This window comes from Balaenoptera physalus (assembly GCF_965194825.1).
Source record: "Balaenoptera physalus genome assembly, chromosome: 14".
Taxonomy (NCBI): domain Eukaryota; kingdom Metazoa; phylum Chordata; class Mammalia; order Artiodactyla; family Balaenopteridae; genus Balaenoptera; species Balaenoptera physalus.
This window is the reverse complement of record NC_138893.1, coordinates 56638730-56664101: the sequence shown is the minus strand read 5'-3', so window position 1 is coordinate 56664101 and position 25372 is coordinate 56638730. Positions and strand designations below refer to the sequence as shown.

The window sequence follows — 25372 nt, the reverse complement described above, 5'->3', positions numbered from 1 at the left end:
GACCTTGGACAAGTTACTTAACCTCTTTATACCTCAATTTCTTTAAAAAAATTTTTTTTTAATTATTTTTTTTAATTGAAGTATAGTTGATTTACAACGTTGTGTTAATTACTGCTGTACACCAAAGTGATTCAGTTATGTATATATTGTGTATATATAATATTTATATACATTGCTTAAAATATTCTTTTCCACTATGGTTTATCATAGGATACTGAATATAGTTCTCTGTGCTATACAGTAGGACCTTGTTTACCCATTCTATATATAAAAGCTTACATCTGCTAACCCCAATCTCCCACTTCATCCCTCCCCCAACCTCCTTCCCCTTGGCAACCACCAGTCTGTTCTCTATGTCCATGATTCTGTTTCTGTTTCATAGATAGGTTCATTTGTGTCTTTTTTTTTTCCTTTATTATTTTTTGGCTGTGTTGGGTCTTCGTTGCTGCACGTGGGCTTTTCTCTGGTTGCCGCGAGCGGGGGCCACACTTCGTTGCGGTGCGCAGGCTTCTCATTGAGGTGGCTTCTCTTGCTGTGGGGCACGGGCTGTAGGTGCACAGGCTTCAGTAGTTGTGGCTCGCAGGCTCTAGAGCGCAGGCTCAGTAGTTGTGGCACACGGGCTTAGTTGCTCTGTGGCATGTGGGATCTTCCCGGACCAGGGCTCGAACCCGGGTCTCCTGCATTGGCAGGTGGATTCTTAACCACTGTGCCACCGGGGAAGCCCCATGTGTCATATTTTAGATTCCACATATAAGTGATATCATATGGTATTGTCTTTCTCTTTCTGACTTACGTCACTTAGTATGATAATCTCTAGTTGCATCCATGTTGCATTATTTCATTCTTTTTTATGGCTGAGTAGTATTCCGTTGTAAATATGTACCACATCTTCTTTATCCGTTCATCTGTCGATGGACATTTAGGTTGTTTCCATGTCTTGGCTATTGTGAATAGTGCTGCTATGAACATAGGGGTGCATGTATCTTTTTCAATTAGAGTTTTGTCTGAATATATGCCCAGGAGTGGGATGGCTGGATTGTATGGTAATTCTATTTTTAGTTTTCTGAGGAACCTCCATACTGTTTTCCACAGTGGCTGCACCAACTTACATTCCCACCAACAGTGCAGGAGGGTTCCCTTTTCCCCACACCCTCTCCAGCGTTTGTTATTTGTAGACTTTTTAATGATGGCCATTCTGACTGGTGTGAGTTGGTACCTCATTGTAGTTTTGATTTGCATTTCTCAAATAATTAGCGAAGTTAAGCATCTTTTCATGTGCCTATTGGCCATTTGTATTTCTTCTTTGGAGAAATGTCTATTTAGGTCTTCTGCCCATTTTTGGATTGGGTTGGGTTTTTTTTTGTTGTTGTTGTTGTTGAGTTGTATGAGCTGTTTGTATATTTTGGAAATTAAGCCCTTGTCAATCACATCATTTGCAAATATTTTCTCCCATTGTGTGGGCTGTCTTTTCGTTTTGTTTATGGTTTCCTTTGCTGTGCAAAAGCTTTTAAGTTTGATTAGGTCCCATTTGCTTATTTTTGTTTTTATTTCTATTGCCTTGGGAGACTGACCTAAGAAAACATCGGTACGATTTAAGTCAGAGAATGTTTTGCCTGTGTTCTCTTCTAGAAGTTTTACAGTGTTGTGTCTTATGTTTAAATCTTTAAGTCATTTTGAGTTTATTTTTGTGTATGGTGAGAGGGTGTGTTCTAACTTCATTGATTTACATGCAGTATGCCTCAATTTCTTCAAGGGAAAAATGGGATTAATAATGTTACCTACTACCTTTATAGGATTACCTTGAGGACTACATTAGTTAATATGTATAAAGCATTTAAAACAATGGTGTGCATGGAGTAAGTACTTTAAATAAGTGTCAATTTCTTATATTAGCCTCAGTTTGGCCCACTGGCCAAGCTTTGGCAGCACACTGATAAGGGGTTTACAGCCAAGTGGTATGCCCTGGCATTCCATCCACTGAGACCCAGACTAGAAATTGCCTCCTTCCCAGCTTGGCCCACAGCTACAACAAACAGGTATGCGTCAGAGGCAGAATGTTTTTATTTGGGTTCATCACAGAGGATGAATAGTCTCATGACATTTATCCATACAAAATATAACAATGGTTGCAGGCATAAATAAAAATTCCTCCACCTATTCTAACTACTTGCTAATGCACAGTCCTTTTTTGTTAACTATAGATAAAGAAGTATATGAAGTCGAGATGCAGAAATTTTCAAATTTGACTTCAGCAATTTCCAAAAATTGAATTATAGAACTAGGACACAGAAAAAAAAGATGATTTTTAAATGGAACCAGCCACCTTGAAAAGTATTCTGAAAAAACATGGTTAAAACTTTTAATACTTTAAAAGATAAAAATGTTGCTTGTTGGCCTGACCTGGACTTAGAGCCTCTGGGAAGTGATGGGCCTCGGTGAAGTAGGGTAACATGCCCCTGGAATATAGTCTCAGACACAAACAAAATCACTCTCGGTTTTGATCTGTAAACAGAGACAGGATTCCCTCATTGCTGGATGACTCTGGAAAAGAAGCCCTTGCTTCCATTATGCATTTGGCCTCACAATCTTCATTGACAAATAGTTCTGAAAAGGAAACAGAAAGAGGGCCATGTATATATATCTTAGGGATTGTCAATCTTGGTACTATTGACCTTTAGGAGCAGATGATTCTTGTTGGAGGCTGTCCTGTGCATTGCAGGATGTTTAGCAGCGTCCTTGGCCTCTACCCACTAGATTCCAGTAGCACCGCCAGTCAGAAATGGGAGTCAAATGGGAGGTTTGTCAGTGTGCCTAGAAGTGCCTTCATTCCTCCATTCGAGGAATTTGTTGAGATAAGAAGTATATGAAGTCGAGATGCAGAAATTTTCAAATTCGATTTCAGCAATGAAGGCACTTCTAGGCACACTGACAAACCTCCCATTTATGACTGTGGAGATTAAGGGAGATTTGAGGGGGAGGTTATGTAATGTGGGCCTTAAAGAATGAGGGAGGTTTTAATAGACAAAACACGGGCAAAGGAACAGCCTTGGCAAAGGCGTCCTGGCAGGTAAGGGCAATACTGGTCTGGAGAGGCCAGCTCTCTAGTTTGGGTGGAGTTCAAGGTTTGTGTAGGCCTATAATGAGCCCAGGATCTGTGAAATGTCAGCAGTTAGGATGCAGGATGGTTTGGAACAAGAAAGTCTGAAGGCAGGAAGATCCGTCAGAAATGCTGGCTATGGTTTAAGACACACATTCATAAAGGCCTAAGGGATTGCTCCTAGAATTCCTGAGACCAGAGTTTTTTGGTTTTTTTTTTTCAGACCATGAAGTTGTGCCTGTAATTCATGAAACTGTGAGAATGTAATCCTGATCACAGGACACAGTACTCTAAATTTTCCAAAGGTTGACGGCTTGTAACACCACAAGTGCTAACGTAGGTCATTTTACCCGATGGCAAAAAAGGCAAGTACCAAGTGGGATGACCAACCATAATTCACACCCAAAGAGGCAAGACGAGAGGCCAGGGACTCATACCGGGAGGGAGTAGAGGAGCACGGCCACGAAGAGCAGCAGGATTAGCAGCAACAGCAGGCCGATGATGACCCACTTAAACCGCCGCCACACGATGAACCTCACGGTCTTGCACGGGTTGGTGAACCAGAGGAAGGAAGTTTCCGGTCGGCTGCATTGCAAAGAAATGGTTTTACCTACCCGACTCAGGAGGGACAGATATTTTATACCTCCGAGCATAATAGTTTAAAGAACGATTAACAACATTTTATAAAGTCAAGAAAAGATATTATTCCCCTTAGTTGGCTGAGAGAGCCTTTAACCTTTTAGGGCTTTCTAAGGTGCCGAACTCCGAGCATAATAGTTTAAAGAACGATTAACAACATTTTATAAAGTCAAGAAAAGATATTATTCCCCTTAGTTGGCTGAGAGAGCCTTTAACCTTTTAGGGCTTTCTAAGGTGCCGAAGACACACTGGACTTTGGTTTCACGGGAAGGAGAATGGTTAAAGTGGAGCCAGATCACCAACGTCTCCCTCCCCCATCTCCCCTGTTCAGTACAAAAATGAAGACAACAGCTAATCCATTGCATTAAGGCAATTGGAAGGGGGGCTTTCAGACTGCAGGTGTTTGGGGATCAGAACAAAGAGGGTCTCTCACTTTGGTGGGTCCAGCTTGGGGTTCATGTTGGGTTCATCCCGTCCCTTCCCGGCTGGCCTCTCGTCGGCCTCCTTCTCATTGAGGACTTCCAACGTCATCTCCAGTTTCCCCTTCAGTAAAGCAGAACAGGTTAAACACATGACATCACGTTTCACAAATATTTTCACTTCGACCCGAGGAGTATTCCCCGAGCAATGATTTTTATTCTTGTAAAACAATCCTTAGATTGCCTTAAATTTTCCTCAAGAGATTTCATCACATTTCCTCTTCCATGTGTTTCTGAACCGACCCCTTGTGGGAAACTGAGAGGACAAATTGCTTTCCCTCCTCCCTGCTTTTCAGTCTCTGGATCCCCATCATTCTAACTTTCTCACATCTGTCTCCTTGCCTGCTCACATACCTCCCTTTGTAACTTTACTTGGACCCAGAATAACCCGAATACTGCTGATAACAATAGCTAACATTTTTTTTTTTTTTTTTTGGCTGCATTGGGTCTTCATTGTTGGGTCTTCGTTGCTGCGCGCAGGCTTTCTCTAGTTGCGGCGAGCGCGGGCTTCTCATTGCGGTGGCTTCTCTTGTTGCAGAGCTCGGACTCTAGGCACGCGGGCTTCAGTAGTTGTGGCACCCGGGCTCAGTAGTTGTGGCGCACGGGCTTAGTTGCTCCGCGGCCTGTGGGATCTTCCTGGGCCAGGGCTCAAACCCGTGTCCCCTGCATTTGCAGGCGGATTCTCAACCACTGCGCCCCCAGGGAAGTCCCACAATAGCTAACATTGACTGATCATTAAGTGTGGGCTCCAAGAGAGCCTTCGTGCTCCCCTTAGTACCCCCACTGCGTGGAGCAGTGCTGGCACTTAGTGGGCACTCGATGTACACTAGCTGAAGAAATGCATGAGTGAGTGAATGAACGAATGCTGCCTCCCTGTTCACAGGTTCCTGACTGGTTCACTGGGCACTGCGTAAGCCTTCTATGTGGATAATCTCGTGTAATGCTCAGGGCAGCCCTATAAATCAGGTACTGCTGTGATCCTCGTGTGCACATGAGTACACGGAGGCTGCGAGAGGTCTAGAAACTTGTCCACTCTTATAGCCAGGCTCGACTAAGGTTGTAACAGACTTTCAAGAACCCTGGCGCCCACAAGGTCACCAACACTTTGAGAGCTTCCGACCCTGACGCTCATTTAGGCGATGGAGCACAGATGCCTCCTCTGTGGACGAGTCAAAGGTGGGTGTCTGACTATGGCAAGGTGGTCCTTCTTTGCAAGCCTGTTCTTCGAATCTATAAAATGTAGGTAGTGGCTGCTTCATGGGGTTAGCAGAACTAAATGAGGTTATGTGCAAACTACCCTCTAGTGGCAGGAAGCTTATAAGTGGTTTCCTGCGCCAGGGGTGGAGGAAGTGATGGACTGCAAAGGGCACAACAGAACTTTTGGGGTAATGGGAATGTTCTGGATCTTGATTATGGTGGTGGTTTCATGAGCATATACATCTGTCAAAACTCATCAAATTGTGCACCTTAATTGTACTTTAAGTGGGTGCAGTTTATTTTATGTAAATTATACCTCAAAGTTGTTTTAAAAAACAAGATTATGAATATAAGGCATTTAGTATACTATCTGGTTTATAATAAGTGGTGTAAAATATTAATTATTATTAATAATACATAATGAATTAGGTAGTCTTTTTGTGACAGGGCATGGTAACCCGCACTTTTGCTTCTACATCAAAATTATCTTCAGTTTTCCAAATGTGCTTGTGACTTATGGCCTTCATGTTCAATGGACGTCAACACTCCCTGTTTCCTCCATCTTTTAAAAAAAAAAAAAATTTTTTTTTTTTTTTTTAAAGATGAGGACAGCTCAAATTTTAAGTTTCTTTTTCTGTACTGAATTGTACTGGAAGCTCAACATAAATTAGCATTCCTGGTGGAGGAGAGTCCTAAAGAAATACAGCGCAACCACTTGCATTCCCAGTTTTTTGACAATTCCAATCCCTCTATCTTCCACTCAACCCCAAACATATGCTAACAGCATCTGCCACCTTCTCCTATAATCCCAGGTACAAACCGTTCCCAAAACTTAAAGTACCACCAATTTAACCTCCCTTATCTTATCCAGAGCAAATCTACTCATTAAGGGCAAAACCTAAAGGAGAAAAGGAATAAACGACCCTCAACCAGGAAATATACATACAGCCATCACACGGGAGCCATCTTTATCTGCGTAGCACGGCCACCATCCTTTCATGGACTTCTGTTCAAAGAGAGAGGCGGTTTTCACTTTAAGGGGGTTCACGGCTTTGAGGTCGGGAATCATGTCCAAACTGCATTTCTCTGGTGATTTTGCTGGAATGATGCTGCGATGCAAATCGAGTTCCAGGAAACCTAGCCAAGGAAACATTAAACCCAAATAAATTTCAAGTGGATCAGCCGTTGTTCACAAGTGAACAGAAGAGAGGTAGACCATGACTCTGAACAGGTGACAGGTGAGTTAGAGAAACGGACCCTGGTAGGCAGTTAAAATTCTTTCCAGATAGAATGGAAAGTGGCAGAAGAAGTATCTGTCCACTGTTCTGCATCTCACAGAGAACAACCCATTTAATTTCTGAGATAGGAGCATAAACAGAGTTCTTCCGCAAACTCAAAATAATTAGACATCTCCAGACAAAATTTCCACTGAACTTGGACTTGGAATTTGCTCATATTGGTTCTAAACTTCCCCTAACATAGTCATTTGGCGTTGGGTAAAGAAAACTGGTACTTGGAACATGGGACGCTCCATCGAACAGTCAAGTTCAAGTTTCTCCTAGTGTAACCTGAAAAACAAGAGCTTGAGAAGGAACATTGAATTCTCAACAGAAAGTTCTCCCCAGGAACTAGGAAGCCCAGCTCAGGGTGCCTGGAGAAGCACAATTTTTCTTCCATGATGTGAGGCATTAACTCTTTTGTAGTTAATAACTGTCTTTAACTGACTGTCTTTGGGGCTTGGGAACTCCCAGGAAACCTCTCCTTCAGAAAAAGGTATGTGTGTGTTGGGTCATGTCTATGGACTAGGGGACAAGAGGTGGTCTTCAACAGTGGCAGCAGAGAGTAACAGGGAGGTTGTGGCAGATTCTCTATAAATTTTTAGGCTCAGAAACTGCCCTTCATCTTACAATGCATCCATAGCCCACAAGCCTTTCTGGAACTTATGCCTGCTTTTATTTTGTCTCTCCTTTTGGTGATAACTGCAACCATTTGCCCACTAGCCATTTAGAAATAAAGTCATTCTCTTTATTTGTTATCAGACCATTTCGTTTAAATTCCAAGGGAAAACCCTCTACTATTCTTTATGCTTTCTAAGTTAGCACACTACTGCGGACAGGGAATGTTGCCTGCCATGCCAGTAAACAAAGAATGTTGCCCATCATCCCAGTTCTACAAGGATCAGGACTGAGGCTGTGGGACTTCCCTGGTGGCACAGTGGTTAAGAATCCACCTGCCAATGCAGGGGACACGGGTTTGAGCCCTGGTCCGGGAAGATCCCACATGCCGCGGAGCAGCTAAGCCCGTGCGCCACAACTACTGAGCCTGCCCTCTAGAGCCCGCAAGCCACAACTACTGAAGCCTGCGAGCCACAACTACTGAAGCCCACGCGCCTAGAGCCTGTGCTCCGCAACAAGAGAAGCCACGGCAACGAGAAGCCCGCGCACCGCAACGAAAAGTAGCCCCCGCTCGCCGCAACTAGAGAAAGCCCGCGCGCAGCAACAAAGACCCAACGCAGCCAAAAATAAATAAGTAAAATAAATAAATAAATTAAAAAAAAAAAAAAAAAAGGAAGAAACAGAGCAGGCCAATGAGACACCCAAGGCCTGGGAGAGAGAAAATAAGAACACTGTGCTTTGGGGGGACCAGGGTGTGTGCCAGGAAATGGAGGGCCAGAGCAGGGTGTTTAACAAGGGCCTTTTACCCCAGAGAAGGGTGGGGCATCAGGGGACTGCAGTGACCGCTGAGAACAGCGTGGAGGAGGAGGGAGCCAATTCTGAGGTGCTGAGAGTAGGGAGAGAGAGAGAGGTTTGGAAGTGGAGGCAAGGCTATGGCATCCCTGAAAACAAAATCTGTGTCTTCCTAGCAAGACAGGAGCTGGTGCAAGGGCCCTGGGAGTGGCTGGGGCCCGCAGCGCCAGTCACTGTGCCCACTTCTCAGAGGACCTGGGCAGCGGACGGGCAGGCCACCCCGCTCCGGGGACATCCAGGCAGGGGGTGGGACCCCACCGCACAGTACTGGAGAGTTAAATAATTGATTCCAAGTTTTAATTGCTTTTACTAATTTCAAGCACAATTTCTCAGAGAAAAGTATCCAAAGGTAAGCCTTACCCAAGTAGTCATCCAGAGAAAACTTGTCATTATCCCATATCTGAATGATCAGTTTGGGTGGGACCCGAAATTCAGTTTGGTCCATACTCCAGAAATGCTCCTAAAATGCCAACAGGAACAGACAAATCAAAATGACACTGATTACTGGATTCTTAACACCCTCCCCTTGGGCCTCTTGAAAACCCAGCATCAAGGCATGGGGCCTCTTCTCTCCTTTGCATCCCCACCCGAAACCCCGCCCTTGGGCCTACCCCTCTACCCCAGGTGGATATAAGGCAGTCGGGCTCCCCAGGAAATCTCAAGACTACCAGCTGGGTGACAAAAAGGTTGTCCCAGGCAATTCCCAAACAGGTTTCCTGCCAAGTTCCGATCAGTGTGACTTCCTGCTGCCCCTCCTGCGGTTTGGAGAGTGATGATGTCTCCTGGCCTAAAGACTGTAGCCTGCCTAGATGATCCTACCAAAGCTAAGCCGTCCCAGGCCAGACCGAAATATCCCCTGCGGAGGAGTTACTTCTGCTCAGCGACCTCCCCAACCCCCCAAGGATGTCCGAGCACACTCATTTCACACGGGGGTGAGGAGATGGGGGCCCACGTTTCACTCTTTTGTTAGTGCAGATTTAAAATGTCCTGGCTTTTGAAAAATACTGCTGGGTTTTATATACCGTGGTCAACTATGACCCTCAGATCCCTCAGCCTAGAGTTAGGTGGGGAGAGGGTGTGTCCTGCAGGTTCTCACCTGTTGTCACTGCTTCTGCCCAGACAGACAGTATTAGCCCAGGATAATAATGACGTCCCCACAGCCTGATTACACCTAAGTTCCTCTGGCCCCAAAAGAAAGGGAAATCCCCCAGTGCTTCATGAATTTGAAGGAAGGTTGTTGGATTGTTTCTCGTTTTTCAGATGACATTCCAGGAATGGTCCCTTTCGCAGGGCTCAGAGGGCCTGGCTCTGAGGGACTGAGAAGCCCACTCTGCTGCTGTCTGGCCCTACTCGGCTGTCCCGTGTGGGGTGATGCTCCAAGGACTACTCAGGATGCTGAGAGGTCCAGCTCTAGATGTGAGTAAATAGGAAAGGTAACTTGACCTAAAGGCCTACCTGACCCCAGATCCCTTGCCTTCCCCCCGGTCTGTCTCATTATCTGAAAGTGTGCATGGTTCGACATCAGGATGAGCCTATATGTCTCTAGAAAGGTCCCTTTGAAGGCATTCATCTCACCTGGACAGAAAAAGTGCTCACTAGAGCATCAGCACTGAGTAGGGCCGGCAGGGGGTAGGGCCTGGCCAGATGGGACATGAGGCAGGTATATTCTGATCAGGTGTAGGGTGAGGAGGTGACCGGGCAGAGCTAGGAAAAGTTTATAGAATATGGCAGGAGGGGGTGGGGAAGGGAGAAATGGGACAAGGGCCTATAAAAGACATCTGTTGTTATTACCTACCCAGGTTTTAGGCCCCCCTTTTTGGATGAAAGCACCAGATTTTCCTTAGAGATGCCCTTCCCCCAGTCCATGCAATCTGGGGAGAAGTGACTTTATCCCTAATTCCACAGTCTTGCCAATCAGAGCGCTGCATCCCTGGGCAACACTGGTTCGGAGATGGACACATGGCCTCAAACAGGCAGACGCTGGGGCCCAGTTCCAAAACTCTGGTTGGTGCCTTTGGGGATTCATTCCCCTGTCTCTGCTGAGGTTGCTGAGAGGGCAGGATACGAGCTGGGGCTGCTGGCAGCCACCTTGCACTCACCAGGGAGTGAGGCCCATGGAAGAAGGCAGGGCAGAGGGGCGGAGAAGGTGAGAGCAGTTTCTAAAGACATCAGTTCAACCCAGGCTCCAGGCGTTCCTTAAGCCAGCCAACCCTGGACTTTTTAGTAATGTGAACCAGTAAATCATTTTTTTTGGTATAAGCCAGTTTGAGTTGAGTTCTGTAACTAAGAGTCTTATAAATTAAGACCAGGAGGGCCATGAACCCTCATGGAAGTGCTCCCGAAGGAAGACAGGCAGATGCTTAAGTTTAATAAGGAAGGTAAGAGGGATATTTCACCTATATTAATATTTTGCCTCTGGTTAATTAGTGCAACAGTTCTGCTTATCAGGGGAAGAAATCAGTCTCCCTGTGATATAAACATACACTTAGGTTGTTGTATGTATTGACACAAGACCCCCAGTTACCAGATCCTTCCCCCTGCTGCCAACATGTTAGTGGAAGCAAAGTTGTACTCCTTATACTTCCGTTATAACTACACAAATAACTGCCATAGCTGTGTGACCCTGGGCAAGTATCTACCCCACTGGGGTCTCAAAGTCCCCATCTGTACCAAGAGGAGCTGGACCCATGACCTCCAAGACTCTGAGCAGCCCCAACCTTTTCTGAGCATCTGCATTAAGGGAGACCCATGACATCCACTCCCCACTGGCATATTTCAGAACTCACTTTTTTAGCAACGAGACAGAGCTGTTCAGCTGGAAGGTAGTCAAAAGGGAAGACAAATCTCCAGTTAAAATTCCCTTCACCATCCAAGGACCTGTAGTGGACATCTGTTTTCTGTTTGTTTTCTTCATTGCCAGGAATCCAGCTGAAAAGCAGAAGCAAACAGACTTAGCTTCATGTGATTGACAAGTAATCTAGCCGCAAAATTGCGCAGTGATTAGGAGAGAGTGAAGGGCAGGAGAATTAATGCACTTTTCTTGGGCAGGTTCCAGTTATCTATAGAGCTGGGGGGTGATTTATGAAGGGGAGGCACTCTGTTGCATCCAACACACATGGTAGCCAAATAAAATATAATTCCTCTAAAACCAAAGAAGGAAACCCTTTAGACTTCAGTTAACAGGGATAAGGTGAAATTTTCTGGAAAATATCAACAATTTAGCTTCTATTTTGGGACTGGTGAAGCTTGCTGGCTATGTTTTTAGTCTCCCTAACTATAACTCATCAGTGTCTGTCATCACTGCTGATAGGCTCAATGAATATGGGTCAGTTCAAAATTTTAGCATTTTCTTTTCCAGATTTTACTTAAGCAAACAAAACAGGCACGACTCAAGTAATCTTACCACTTTATTTTTTAATTATTCTTAAATTTACTATGATCACATTAATGAGACTAGCAAGGGAGATGTAAGCTGCTATATCCATACTCATATCTATGAAAATTCATTTCTATCAACAATTGGACATCTTAACTTTTGACATTTGGAAAGTTCCCTTTGGCCTGTGCCTGGCACACAGCAGACCGGTTGGAGGGAGGAATGAATGAACGAACATGTCTGGGAGGAAGTGTTATCACATCTGCCAGCTATGGGGAAGACTCCTGGTTTGGAACCAGAGGAACACGAGATTTTAGACTGGAAAAGTAGTGGAATGCATGGATCTCAACACCCACTACCCATTAGAATCACTGGAATCAACTGGGGAGCTTTTAAAAATATTGATGCCAGGGCTTCCCTGGTGGTGCGATGGTTAAGAATCCACCTGCCAATGCAGGGGACACGGGTTCGAGCTCTGGTCCGGGAAGATGCCACATGCCGCAGAGCAACTAAGCCCGTGCGCCACAACTACCGAAGCCCGTGTGCCTAGAGCCCGTGTTCCGCAACGAGAGAAGCCACCACAATGAGAAGCCCGCACGCCACAACTAAAGAAAGCCCACACGCAGCAGCGAAGACCCAGTGCAGCCAAAAATAAATAAATAAATAAATATTTTTAAAAAATATATATGTTGATGCCTGGATTCCCCAAATAAAGACTGTCAGTAGGAGGCAGGCCTGACTGTGAACTTGCTCTGCCATTAACCCTCTGAGCTTCATTCTCCCATCTGTAAAATGAGGTTAATGATATGTGCTCCCTTCACATGGTCAACCTGAGGACAGAATGAGAAGAGCCAGAGTGGGAAGGGGAAATCCTTAACTCATGTTAAGGATCGACTACTATGAACCAGGTATGTAGAATGCCTTATTTTATTCTTTCCAACTGTATAACTAGCTCCATCTCACAGATGAGGAGGCTGAGATTCAGAGGGTATGTACATCTCATACATCCAGTAATGGACAGAAGTAAGTATAACTCCCAGGTCTGTCTGACTCCAAAGTCCAGGACTATTACTCTGCTTCAAAGGACCATGGAGACTAGAAAGTCACGAGCTAATATTAGGTCCTATTATTAGTAGTGGTATTGACAGCAATCAACTATACTAGTTTTACTTTTTCTAGTCAATTGACTAACCAGGTAAGCTGAGTGGAAAGATTCCTTTTGACAATTAACTTTTAAGCTTTTGAACTAACTCACTGAAGAGAGTCCATACTCTTTGGCTGTGACCTTGGTAGCTTCAGCTTCTAACCCCTCCATAAACAGCACCGTCATCCTCCCCTAGACTGCCCACCCACTGTAGCTCTTCCCTCTTTTTCAGGAATCTTTTCACATTTTAATTTGAAAACAAGTTAAACAACTACTCTAAGTGTATGCATTTGTGTACTTGTACGTATAACTTTGTATGTAATACCCATATGCTTGTAGTGCTAAGCATGTTATTTGTGCATTATTCATCTTTTCACATACAGTAATTAGATTTCCATTCCAAATATGACATGGTACTTTAGATCTTGCTTTATTCTTTGATTACTGGAGTTATCTCTCAGTCCAGTATTACTTGGGTTTGTTTCCCTGATTGGAAAAAAAATGCTTATGATAGTCAAATAAATTTGCATATATATAATTAGCTGGAATTAGTTTTCCCTGGGGAATGGTAATAAGATCCTGAAATGAGAAAGAATAATGAAGAACTTGATGAAACATTCCCTGTTTATAGTGAACCTAAATGACAGTAATTACGTCTTTAACAAAGGTTTGATTGAAGGCCACTTGGGATCATAAGTGAAACTTTGTTCTCACTTTATGAATATATTAAATTTCAACAAGTCTTATCTTTTACATATCAAGGAACCAAACTCAATCCATGTGGAATAGTAATAATAATAGTGTGATGGTTAATTTTATGTGTCAACCTGACTGGCCGTGGGGTGCCCAGATTAAACATTATTTCTGGGTGTGTCTATGAGAATGTCTCTGGATGAGACTAGAACTTGAATTGATGGACTCAGTAGATGGACTTCCCCAATGTGGGTGGCATTAGCCATTCTATTGAGGGTCTGGAACAGAACAAAAGGCAGAGGAAGGAGGAATTCACCCCCTTTTTCTGCCTCATTGATTGAACCAGGACATCTCATGTCATCTCCTCCTGACCTCAGACTGGGATTTACAGCATTGGCTCCCCTGGTTCTCAGGCCTTCGAACTCAGGCTGAATGATACCCCCAGCTTTCCTGGGTCTCCAGCCTGCAGATGGCCAATCGTGGGACTTCTTAGCCTCCATTATCATGTGAGCCAATCCCTCATAATATCTCTCTCTTTCTACATGTACACACATCCTACTTGTTCTGTTTCCTGGAGAACCCTGACTAATGCACATAGTGTTTGCTATCTGCCAGGCGCTATCTATCTTAAATGCTTTGAGTAACTCAATCTTCTGAATATTCCAGAGTGGTGGATACTATCATTATCTCCCATTTACAGATGAGGATCAGTGAGCTTACTAACTAGTAGGGAAAGTACCGGATTTCAACCCAGGTAGCTTGATTCCAGAGTCTGACTTCTTAATCACTGGGTTCTGTACTCACTATCAACATATAACACAACGCATGCCACAACTAAGACCCGGTGCAACCAAATAAATAAATAAATATTAAAAAAAAAAAATATATATATATATATATAACACGAAACTGACATCAACATGAATTATTTGGAATTGAGCTATGCAAGTAACAGAATAATGAACACCTATGACACTGCGCATTGGATGCAGGCACTCAGTAAATGTTGGTGGAATGAATGATTTTTTAAAATTATGCTAATGGGGGTGGTGGGATGAATTGGGAGATTGGGATTGACATTAGTTATCTGTTTTATACATATTAGTGTATATAAGAACCTGCTGTATTAAAAAACGTAATCATGATTAAAGTAAATCAAGGACAAGCAAGGAAACAGATTGAAAACCTAAACAACAGTTTGGGAGAAGATCTAGAAAATCTTCTATATGAATCCAACAATTTAATGGGGAGAAATAATAAATCTGACAACAATTGTAGCAGCTAATTACAAAAAGTTATCTTGACTAATGGTATCCTTTAATAAAGAAATTGGAAGAGCAAACAACCAGATGTGTATGAATTTAATAAAAACTTTGTGGAATAAAAAAGAGAAGCACAACTAATTTACTGGCTCAATTTTTGGAAAGTGCATTCTCTTTTTAGAAAAAAAGCATTAAATGACAAGTATAATTTTATCTGCAGACTGATCAAGATAGGAAACAAATACTTTTTCAGGATTTTATAATAATTTAACGTTTTGGTGCCAAAGGCATATCTTTACCGAGTTCTGTTTCAATATTATGCTCTTGGTTTTGATCAAGGGTTAACATACATAAGAAATAAAGCATAATAAGGTTTTGTGGTTAAAAAAAAATTATGCTAATGTTTCCTCTTTTCCATGAACATTAACTTCTGGTAATAAAATATATTAAAAAAAAGAAACTTTGGAAGTTCTACTTCTGTTTCTAAGGCTAGTTACTCAAGGTATTAAAAAAGAGTAAAAATGAACTGCATGACTAAAAAGTCTCATAACAAATCTGCTTAATAAACTGAACAAAACCCACTTTCTTAGAAAAGAAACACTTATCAGTTCTTATAGGCATCAGATGCCTCTGTTCATAAACAACATGCATGCAGGTTTCTCTTTTCTTTCTGTTCTCTCTCCCTTTGTCTCCCTAGAGCTTCCTAAGCAGATTGCATTAATGAAATATAATAGCTTCAAATAATCAAGGATCCTATAGTGGACACTTTCAATAATGAACACTCACGAAAGAGAGAGTCTGCTTTGTTCACCGAGTTTGGCATGCTCTTGCATGCCAGTCTTTCTTACCCTTTAACGTAGATGTCGCTCATTTCCTCTCCTGTGATGCTTTTCTCATCCAGGATAACGTCCTTGGTGTTCCAGATGATCACACGCAGGTAGTATCTGAAAGGAGCACATTTTGAAGGTGCTTTTTTTTTTCTGGTCCTGAACCAAGACCCCAGTAAGATATAGCAGGATCTCAAGATTACTTACTTCTTGGCTTTCCGGGGTGTGATATTGAAAGGAGGGCCTGGTGGCCCCAAACTCCTGGGGAAAACATCCACCCACATCTGAAGTTTTCCCTAAGCCATTCAAAAATGAAAAGAGAAATGAAGTTATATTATGGGTGGTAGAGACTATAATTTTCTTTCATACGTCTTAGGTGAAACGAGTTCTTCAGGCCTCTTTTTATTAGTCCATATGGAAGGCAAAAAAAAAATAGAGTAAAAGAACAAACCAAGATGAATCTTATACCTTCAGTGTCACTTAGGCCATCCGCCCCCCATTCTCTCCCAGGAGTCTCTGATGGCTGCATGTACCGACCTGTATCAGTCTGAGTGTTCCCTGGTTAATAAAATGAGGGGCTTCCCAATGCTAACACAACCCCCAACACACACACAACACACACACAACACACACACACACACACACACACACACACACACACACACACACCCTCTTACAATGACTAAAAGTTGGGCCCTTCACTCTCAGAACAGTTTTCCCGCTGTCACTCTATCCATCTTCACATTGCCTACTTGATATCAGTCCCAGTTTTGTGACACCCAAGGGTTTCTCCACTTACCTTAAGAGAGAAAATAAAAAATAATTTAAAACTGTATTTAATTTTGTAAAAGAAAAACTTACAGCGTGGCACTTTTGAAGGAGAGACTCAAACAATGACAAGAACATTACTGTTCCCCCCAAATTGAGAACTCCCTGCATTGACCTGCTAGTGTCTGCCGCCTGAGAGGGAGCGTGCAGGAAGGGGGGAGAGAGCCTGGGGACTGACACCTGCGGCGCCATCTTGGTGAGGCCCCACTCAAGTCTTTGATGGCTACAGACCAGGCCCATATATCTGACTGGAGTATTCTTCCAGACAGGCTAGGAATGCCATTAACACACTGTATCAACGATACAAACCAATTTAAATTCCCCAAACTGTTTTTGGATGTTCTGTAGACTCTGCCTTCATGACAAAAACAGACTGGTCTTTAAGAAGGTTGCCAAGGAAACCACTAGGCTGGTTTCCTAACGCACTGTGATCAAAATGAATTAACTGAAGCTCTTGAAAAGGGATATATTTTACTGTGATCCTGACTCTCTTCCCACTAATCTCTAGGGCTCAAGGGTCTATTATACATCAAGCACACTGCAGAAATTAGACATCCAGGTGTCTCCTAAGACCTAGCCAGAGTCTGTCCAATGCAGTAGGCAGAGGTGATGGAAGTATTGGTAGCCCAGGGAGCAATCTTCCTCGCTTTGTAATGTCTTAAGACTTTATTCAATTGAGGAGTAGGAGGGGAGAGAGAAGGAGAAATGGGCTCTTTGTGGGGAAAGAAGGATAATTAGAGACGGAAGAAATCAAAATATGGAACAAAATAAGAGTGAGTGACAAAATCATCTAGTAAGCCCAGGCTACCTGTGGTCACTTTTTAAGAGACCACGGTTCGGCTATCAGTGTCAACAATATTTGCATCCATTAGATAAATATTTCTTAAAGCGTGACTTCCTAACCATCTGCATCAGAACCTCTCCAGATACTTGTTACAAATTCAGATTCCCTGCCCCACCCCGGACTTATTGAATCTGAATCTCTGCAGGCATGGCCTGGAAATCTTCATTCTAACAAGCTTCTACATGGACTGTTTTGTCATTTTCCACGTCTCTCCTTGCTTCTCTGGGAGCTGCTCCCCAGCTTCTGGGAATTGACCTTCCCCCATCACTATCAGCATGGTCCCTGTGATGAGCCATCCTGTGTACTGTCTCCCTGTCCTCCTGGCTAGAGCTGAGTGGTCCAGTGTTGGATAAATGGGCCAAGTTGGGGCAACCAATCCTTTCCACACGTGGAAGTAGATGGGGCTACATTATAACATAAAAAACTCAGAAACCGTCCACGATATTCTGACACATGGGAAGGTGATCACAGGAAGGAAAAGTGCAGGGTAAAGTAGACTCAGAAACAGACAAGAGACAGGGAGAGATCCTGGTCCAAGGTTGTTCTGAGTCACTGTCACTCACCTGTCTGGATTTAGTGAGTTACCTGAAAATTCTTACAATAAATTCCCCTTGGGGATGAAGCTAACCTGAGTTTCATTTCTATTTCGTGTATATCTAAAAGTATCCAAAAAAGATAAAAGAGGCAAGTCTGTGTCAGCTATCACCACTGCCTTTGGAGTGTGGGTGAGGGGTTCACAGTTAGAGAGCCCTTTACCTGGGAGATGTTAGGCTGAAAGGTGCTATGCAAAGTCCTAGTTTCCACGTGTTCAGGGACCAGCCCCTGAGTCCTAAGGATGTGAAGGGCAAGGCGCTCCTCAGGGGCCCCGAGGTGTTGGTGCAGGATTTTGTTGGCTTCTGCAATAAAGAAGGACAGTGAAACAGGGATGGGCATCCGGGAACAGTTCAGCCAGATCGCCTTGAGGGATTTGCGGTACTTCACCCCAGACTCTGCAAAAATGGTCAGGCAGTGCCAGTGTGCAAACCAGCTTGTGAAAGAGCTGTTGATAGAAATACCTCCTGTCTGGGCTTCCCTGGTGGCGCGGTGGTTAAGAATCCGCCTGCCAATGCAGGGGACATGGGTTCAAGCCCTGGTCCGGGAAGATCCCACATGCCGTGGAGCAACTAAGCCCATGCGCCACAACTACTGAGCCTGCGCTCTAGAGCCTGTGAGCCACTACTGAGCCCACGTGCCACGACTACTGAAGCCTGGGCGCCTAAAGCCCGTGCTCCGCAACAAGAGAAGCCACCGCAATGAGAAGCCCGCGCACTGCAAGGAAGAGGAGCCCCCGCTCGCAGCAACTAGAGAAAGCCTGCACACAGCATCGAAGACCCAACAGGGCCAAAAATAAATTAATTAATTAATTAAAATTTAAAAAAAAAAAAAAAAACTCCTGACCAAGAGCCCTGCCCCAACCAGGCTCATTTCTGACTTGTGGGCTGCCAACAGTAAAGAGACCAGAACGCTCCAGAATGTGTGAGAGCAGCCCCTATTTATGTTGGTGTCAGGGGCTCACTCCGTCTCCCAGACTCCCTTGCAGTTAGGTGTGGCCATGCAAACAAGGTAGGCTAGAATATAACGTAGGTGGAAGTGACGTGTGTGCCACTTCAAGACCTAGCCCATAAAACCCTCTCATGTAGGATCCTCTGTGTGCACTTTCTCTTCCGGATGCAGAAGAAAACAGTGACCTTAGACACCTGAGCTGAAGAAGGGCAGAGCTATAAGATGGAAGAGACTAGTCCATGAAGCACTGTTTGGAAGAGGGCCACCCACCTGTAGGAGTACCTGTTTTGAATTTATGAGAGAGAAACTTCTATTGTGTTAAGCCACTGAAATTTGTAAGTTTAACTATTACAGTAGCTAGCTAGCATCACTGTGGCATTTAAAAAACATAGTCCCCAAATTCTCTGTCACTCCTCCCATTGGGAGGTGGGGTCTATGTCCTCTCCCTTTGAATCTGCGGACATATGTGACCACTAAAGAAAGGATGCTGTGTGACTTCCCAGGCTAACCATGAAAGGCCACGCTGGTCTTCTTGGGGTCCTTGCTCTGGCGGAAGCTGCCAGCCGTGTAAGGAGTCTGGGTGCCCAGAGATCACCCTATGGGAAAGGCCTGGGTAGGTGCTCTGGTCGTCAGTTCCACGTAAGCTCCCATCCAAGAGCCAGCAGCAAATGCCAGCCGCGTGCGTGAGCCATCCTGGACCTCCAGCTCAGTCGAGCCTTTGGATGACTGCAGCCCTGGCCAACATCTGACGGCAGTCAACTGCGTGAGCAACGCAAGTGAGAACTGCCCAGGTGAGCCCTTGCTGAACAGCTAACCCACAAAACTATAAGCAAAACAAAATGGTTGTTATATGGGAAAAGAATCTAAAAAAGGGTAGATATACGTATAACTGATTCACTTTGCTGTACAGCAGAAACTAACACAACACTGTAAATCAACTATGCTCCAATAAAAATTTAAAAAAAAATAAAACAATATGGTTGTTTTCAGCGGCTAACTTTTGGGGTGATTTGTTATGTGACAAAAGTAACTGGAACAATCCTGACTGATACAGCTTTTTGGGGGTGCTGTTTAATTGTTGGGGGTAATCTTCTCCGTGGGGCCATGTTGCTTGCCAGTTTATTCCCAGTCCCTTTTGCAAGTTCTCATGTTAACAGCAGCATCGACATTTGTTAAACATCTTATCATCCCTGATATTGACCAAGTCCTCTTAAGAGAGAAAGACAAATATAGTTTCTTACAATGTCAAGAAAAAACAGTTGAGGATCAGGAAGCACTTTCACTCCCGTGTGTCCTTGCTCAGCTTTCTCTGGATATCCCATGTGCCCTCAAAGCCAGCCCACTGCCAGCCCCTCCAGGAAGCCCTCCTCCCTACGAAACACTGAATCATGCCACAGCTCTTATGCTCTATTAAGCTTATTTCAGTCTCTGTCATAATGCAGTTAGCTGTTGATGTGTCAGGACAGATTGCATTATAAATTACTGCTTAGGAAAGAGCAAGACCCCGAGCTCGGATGTGAGCCAGATGTGAACTTAGCAGATTCTTCAAACCAGCCCCCAGCCTCCCTGAGCCTTCTCAGAGAAGGGCTGGGAGAATGATGGAATAAAATTGGAAGAGAAATTCTTCCACTACCATCTGAGCACTTTTGAGCTAATTATGCATTACATGGAAATAAGTTAATTATTAGAACTTTGTGTTCAAAGCTCAAATGGCTATGACCTAAAAAGGTCAAGTGAAACATAAGACAGACAAGAAAACGTGTCCACTTTGACACCTGACATGACAGCAAAACTCTACTATAATGGGGCTTTTGTTAGACGGTCATGTGTACGGAATTCCCTATGGTATTAGGGAACTGCTCTGTCCACCCCCCTCCCCAATGCAAACCAGGCAGCATAAATGGGTTGCTGTACCTTGTAACCAGCTTGCCATCCATGGCAATGTGCTTACCAAATTCATCTAGGCTGTAGTCTTGTCCTCCATATCTGATTCTACTTCCGTCTTCAGAAAGGACAGGTGGTGGGAAGCCTTTGAATCTGGCTACATTTTGAAGCAACTGTGTTGGTTTCAATTGATCTCGCCAGGTGTTTACTCCAGAACTGTGAATTAGATCCCACACCCAGAGTTACCGCAGGGCACACAAGTTCTTCTTGGATTCATACACACACATAATTATAGGTGCTCTCATGTTAACGGGGGAGCAGGGAATGTGCTCTACACGTTGGCTTTTGCCTAGAAATCTATTTAGGATTTAGAGACCTAAAATCCACAATCATTTTGGCCTCAGCCAATTGGTACTCCCCCCCACCCCTCAGTTTCCTCCTCTGTAAAAAATGAGTTTGACTGAGATTGCTGTAATCACAATAGGTAAACTTATAAATTAGAAATCACAAGCTATATCTCATTCAATACTACAGAAAGGCACTGTTTAGCACTCAGGGAAAGAGGGACATCACAGAATTGATCAGTTTGGAGGGAAGGGCAGGGAATTCCTGCCATCAAACGTTGCCAGCTCTTGGTCCCGGGCATCAAGGAGGGAAGGGGCTCAAAGAATGGGAGAGTGGAGACTGCTTCTCCAGCGGCTGCTACCTGTGCCATCCCCACAGAGCACTGCACTGCTCCAGGGGCCAGCGTTGTACACAGACGCCAATGGGAATGGGCAATGCTATGGTCCTGATTCTCTCTAAGATGATTCTGTTATCAACAACGGTATCTACCCAACTCAAAGGAGCAGGGGCTCAGTTAAGACAGGCCCTGAGGTGGAGCGCCAGAGCTTCCCCAGGTATTAATATTAGATGGAGCAAACTGTCAACACACACTTACACACAGTACTGCTCAGGAATGCCGCAGTGGGACCCAAACCGGGAAAGGAATCGGTTTTCCAGGTCAATAATCGTTTCTCCTACTTTTTCATCACGGGTAAAGGTGTCGTAATCATAGACAGAAATTTTCAGGTCTTTTTCCTGAGGTAAGTAGCAGCTCAGTTCATACATTCTGAATAAACAAATGCAAGGTTAGAATCGCCATGATCCCACCCGGGCGTCTCACACAAACCAGGGCTCTGCACAAAGACTCCCCGGGCTGGGGCCAGGGCTGCAGAAGGAGGACATCATGGCTGGGATAACCAGGTGGGTGGCGGCAGGCAGGGGTGCTTGATTAAGTAGTGCACGTTAGTAATGAGAGCAACAGATTGTACACTTGCTCAGGAGAAGATCCGGGGCCTTAAATGCCTAAAGAGAATCCCAGCTTTGCTGCTTACTGGCTGCGGGACCCTAGGCCAGCTACTTAACCTCCTGTGCTCAGTTTTCTCATCTGTAAAATGGTGATAATAATCCCTACCATCCCATGTTGTTACAAGGGTCAAGGGAAGAAATGTTTAGAAAGCATTTGGTATGAGTGCATTACTCAAAACCCAATAGCTATCATAGTAATAATAATAAATTATTATAAGTTATATAATAATTATTGTTAATAATTATAATATTATTAGCACATTTGCCTATTATCTGGGCACCCAGGCATCTCTACCCAGCTGGGAGATTAGTAAGGCACAGCACCCCGATTTATAGCCCCCATATCTGTGCCCCTACTATGTTCCCTTCTCTGCCTCAACAGAGACCACTACCCCATGGAACGCCCTGGACTCACCCCACAGGAGCATGAGGGTCTGGGGGGGGGGAAGTGGAAGGCTGCCAAGAAGGCCCCCTCCCTCCTCCCAGGCCCTCAGGCTCTGCCACTGATTTGTGGAGGCTTTTTGATAGTATCTGTATTAAAATGCAAACACTTCTGAGAGAACGATAAATAATCAAGCAGTAATTTCTGTGGTAGGTGAGCAATATGGCGCCAGTTCTGAGATGGTGATAACTGTACAGCATAAGCTCCAGATGGGTGGGGTTTGGTTCTGTATCTGCACACAGAGGGGTGAGTCCCATAGTAGATGCTCAATAAACTTTGTGGACAGAAAACTGTGAGAGACCTCTTGCATCTCTCCTCTCTCACTGTGCCTCCACTCCTCCTCCTGTCACTCTGGCGTGTGGACTGCTTCTTGCCCAAAGAGCCAGGAGTATTAATCTCTTGAGCAGAAGGGTGTGTGTCAGTGGGGCTCTGGAGACAAGCTTCTAGGGCGTCTCCTAGATACATCTCAGTGACTTCTCCAGACTGCTGCAGCCAGGCGGAGGCCTGCAGGAGGAAGGCGGCCCAGGATAGAAGGTGCTGGAGTCATGGCCACACCTGAAGCACCATATCCACACGAGCCCCCAAATTCCATTACTGGATTCCAAGGGACAGGTAATATGTGTCCCTTGAGAAAAAGAATTCTTTGCTCAAGTAAGTTTGAGAACCACTTCTGGTGTTCCTCTGGGCAAACCGAAGGTTCTGAGAAGTCCTACAGTTATCTTTTTAACCCAAGCATCTTGGTTTGATGAAGGAATACGTCTTTCTTTAGAACACAATTAACATCTTCTGGCAGACTGACATCCCATTGAATGTTATGGGATAACGATGCTGAACAGTGGCCGAGCAAGTAGGAAAGGTTGCTCCTTCCTGAATTCCTTTCATGGAATCCCTTTCATGGAATCCCTGAGGGTCTCCGCTGAGAAGAAAGTCACCCTGGAAAAGACGGAGGCCAGGGACCGGAGCCGTGGGAGGGGCTGCAGAGCCGGCGTCTCCCTGGCTCCACCCTGCTGGGCGGGGTGATGTCTGCACTTCACCAGATGGCGATTGGCCGTGCGGAGACTGACGGCATCACTTCCTTCCGGGTTGGCTCCAAGCTAGACTTTTCCTGCCACTTAATTAAGCTTGTGCTTGGCTCCTCCGAGATGAGCGATTCAGACAGGGCCGCCTTTCTCCCGTAAAAGCTGGCTTTCCCTGCTTCCCTGTCTCCCTCGCATGGAGCCCTCCTTCCTGCCCTGCGTGCCTTTTCCTGTCTAGACCTCAGGGCTGGATCAGGGGAAGAAAAGGAAAACAATCATATTGCCCTGCCAGAGGATTACTTCCACTGCCTGGCCCTGGCACGCGGCCCCGGGGTGTGCGGCACAGAGGGTGTGCATGTGCACGCGTGCACACGCACGTACACACAAGAGAGGGAAGGACTGCATAAGGGCACCCACCAACAAACACGAGTAGAGAAGAAGCGGATGGGCAGGATAATAAAGCCAGAAATTAAAATACAGGCACACGTCAAATAAGAACAAAGTGTTCTCCTTCTCGGCAGGGTTCTGGGGAAAAATAACACTATTTTTACAAATGCTTTGTGCAAAGAACATTTTTCTACAGGTGATGACTTGGCCCGGAATATGAAACATTACCAAGAGTGTTGGAAAAGCCTGGGGCTTGGTCAGGAATTTCTACCTAAGTCTTGGCTGCCCGGTGCACCAGCTGTGTGGACACAGCTCTGGTGCCCTGTTTCTGTCACCTGTAAAGTGGGGCCGTGACTCGCTGCCCTGTCAGCTGCCGGGTTTGACACTGAGGTGAAAATCAGATGGTGGTGGCCAGGCAGACGCTGCGTTCAGGTGGCCTGGGCGTGAGTCCCGGCTCTGCCACCCAGCAGTGGAGTGAGTTGGTGCTGACTCCCTCTGTGCCGCCGTTTCCTCTGTTCTCAGGTGAGGGGAGCCTCTCAGAATGGTGAGATTTTTGAGATGTTTTCTATGAAGGGCTCGGCATAGTGCACATCCACAGTAAAAGCTCCCCAAATAGTAGCTATTATTAAATGTGGAAGTAGTTTATAGCTGAAAAAAGCTGGTCCTCTTTAGAGGTCACTTGGGTGCACCTTACCCTTGAGAAGGTTCTGGTGAGATCAGTGTAACAGTCCAGAACAGATGTAAAGTGTCAATGATGAAGACGGTAATGCTATTTCAAGAATCTTCGGGGGACTTCCCGGGTGGCGCAGTGGTTAAGAATCCGCCTGCCAATGCAGGGGACACGGGTTCGAGCTGTGGTCCAGGAAGATCCCACATACCGTGGAGCAACGAAGCCCGTGCGCCACAACTACTGAGCCTGCGCCCTACAGCCCGCGAGCCACAACTACTGAGCCCGCATGCCACAACTACTGAGGCTGTGCTTAGCACCCGTGAGCCACAACTACTAAAGCCCGCGCGCCACAACTATGGAGCCTGCGCTCTAGAGCCCATGAGCCACAACTACTGAAGCCCACGTGCCTAGAGCCCGTGCTCTGCAAAAAGAAGCCATTGCAATGAGAAGCCCGCCCACCACAACGAAGAGTAGCCCCCGCTCGCCGCAACTAGAAAAAGCCCACGCGCAGCAACGAAGACCCAACGCAGCCATAAATAAAATCTTTGGGAACAGAAGACAGGGAGCAGGACATCTGACCCCATCACTTTCTGCTGCCTTCTCAGTTTTAGTAACAGAGTCAGTAACACATACACTGGCTCAAAGTGGTGGAGTCAAAGCATCCCAGAAAGAGCTCAGCAGGATCGGGGAGTGAGAACCACCTGTCACTACACGTAAGTCACTGCCTACCCTTCTTGTCTAGAAGCCACAAACCCTCCGGACTCCTGGGCCTCATTACCCGCCCCCCGCCCCTCCAGGTCTCACAGCAAATCTCTCAGACTTGGTTTAGTTTTCTTCATGGTACTTTTCACTTCCACAAATTTCTTGTGTTTGTGCATTTACGTATTTATTACCTGCCCCACCGACTTGGATATTTGAATAGCTCACAGACATAGTTTCACAGCTTCT

At 45.1% G+C, this 25372-nt stretch overlaps 1 protein-coding gene across 4 annotated transcripts in view; it reads right to left on the bottom strand.

Moving 5' to 3' along the window:
- Positions 1-2043: 2043 nt before the first annotated feature.
- The window catches only part of MYOF (myoferlin), a 156558-nt gene continuing 133229 nt past the window's right edge, over positions 2044-25372 (bottom strand). For all 4 annotated transcript variants that reach the window (XM_082423539.1, XM_082423541.1, XM_082423540.1 and 1 more), the window contains 11 exons: positions 21500-21670; positions 20627-20775; positions 17890-18029; positions 15669-15757; positions 15483-15578; positions 10946-11087; positions 8520-8619; positions 6359-6549; positions 4170-4279; positions 3535-3682; positions 2044-2604 (listed from right to left, as the gene is read on the bottom strand). In XM_082423539.1, coding sequence (XP_082279665.1) covers positions 2566-2604; positions 3535-3682; positions 4170-4279; positions 6359-6549; positions 8520-8619; positions 10946-11087; positions 15483-15578; positions 15669-15757; positions 17890-18029; positions 20627-20775; positions 21500-21670 — 1375 coding nt within the window. In that variant the 3' untranslated portion in view covers positions 2044-2565. The remainder of the gene's footprint in view (positions 2605-3534; positions 3683-4169; positions 4280-6358; positions 6550-8519; positions 8620-10945; positions 11088-15482; positions 15579-15668; positions 15758-17889; positions 18030-20626; positions 20776-21499; positions 21671-25372) is intronic.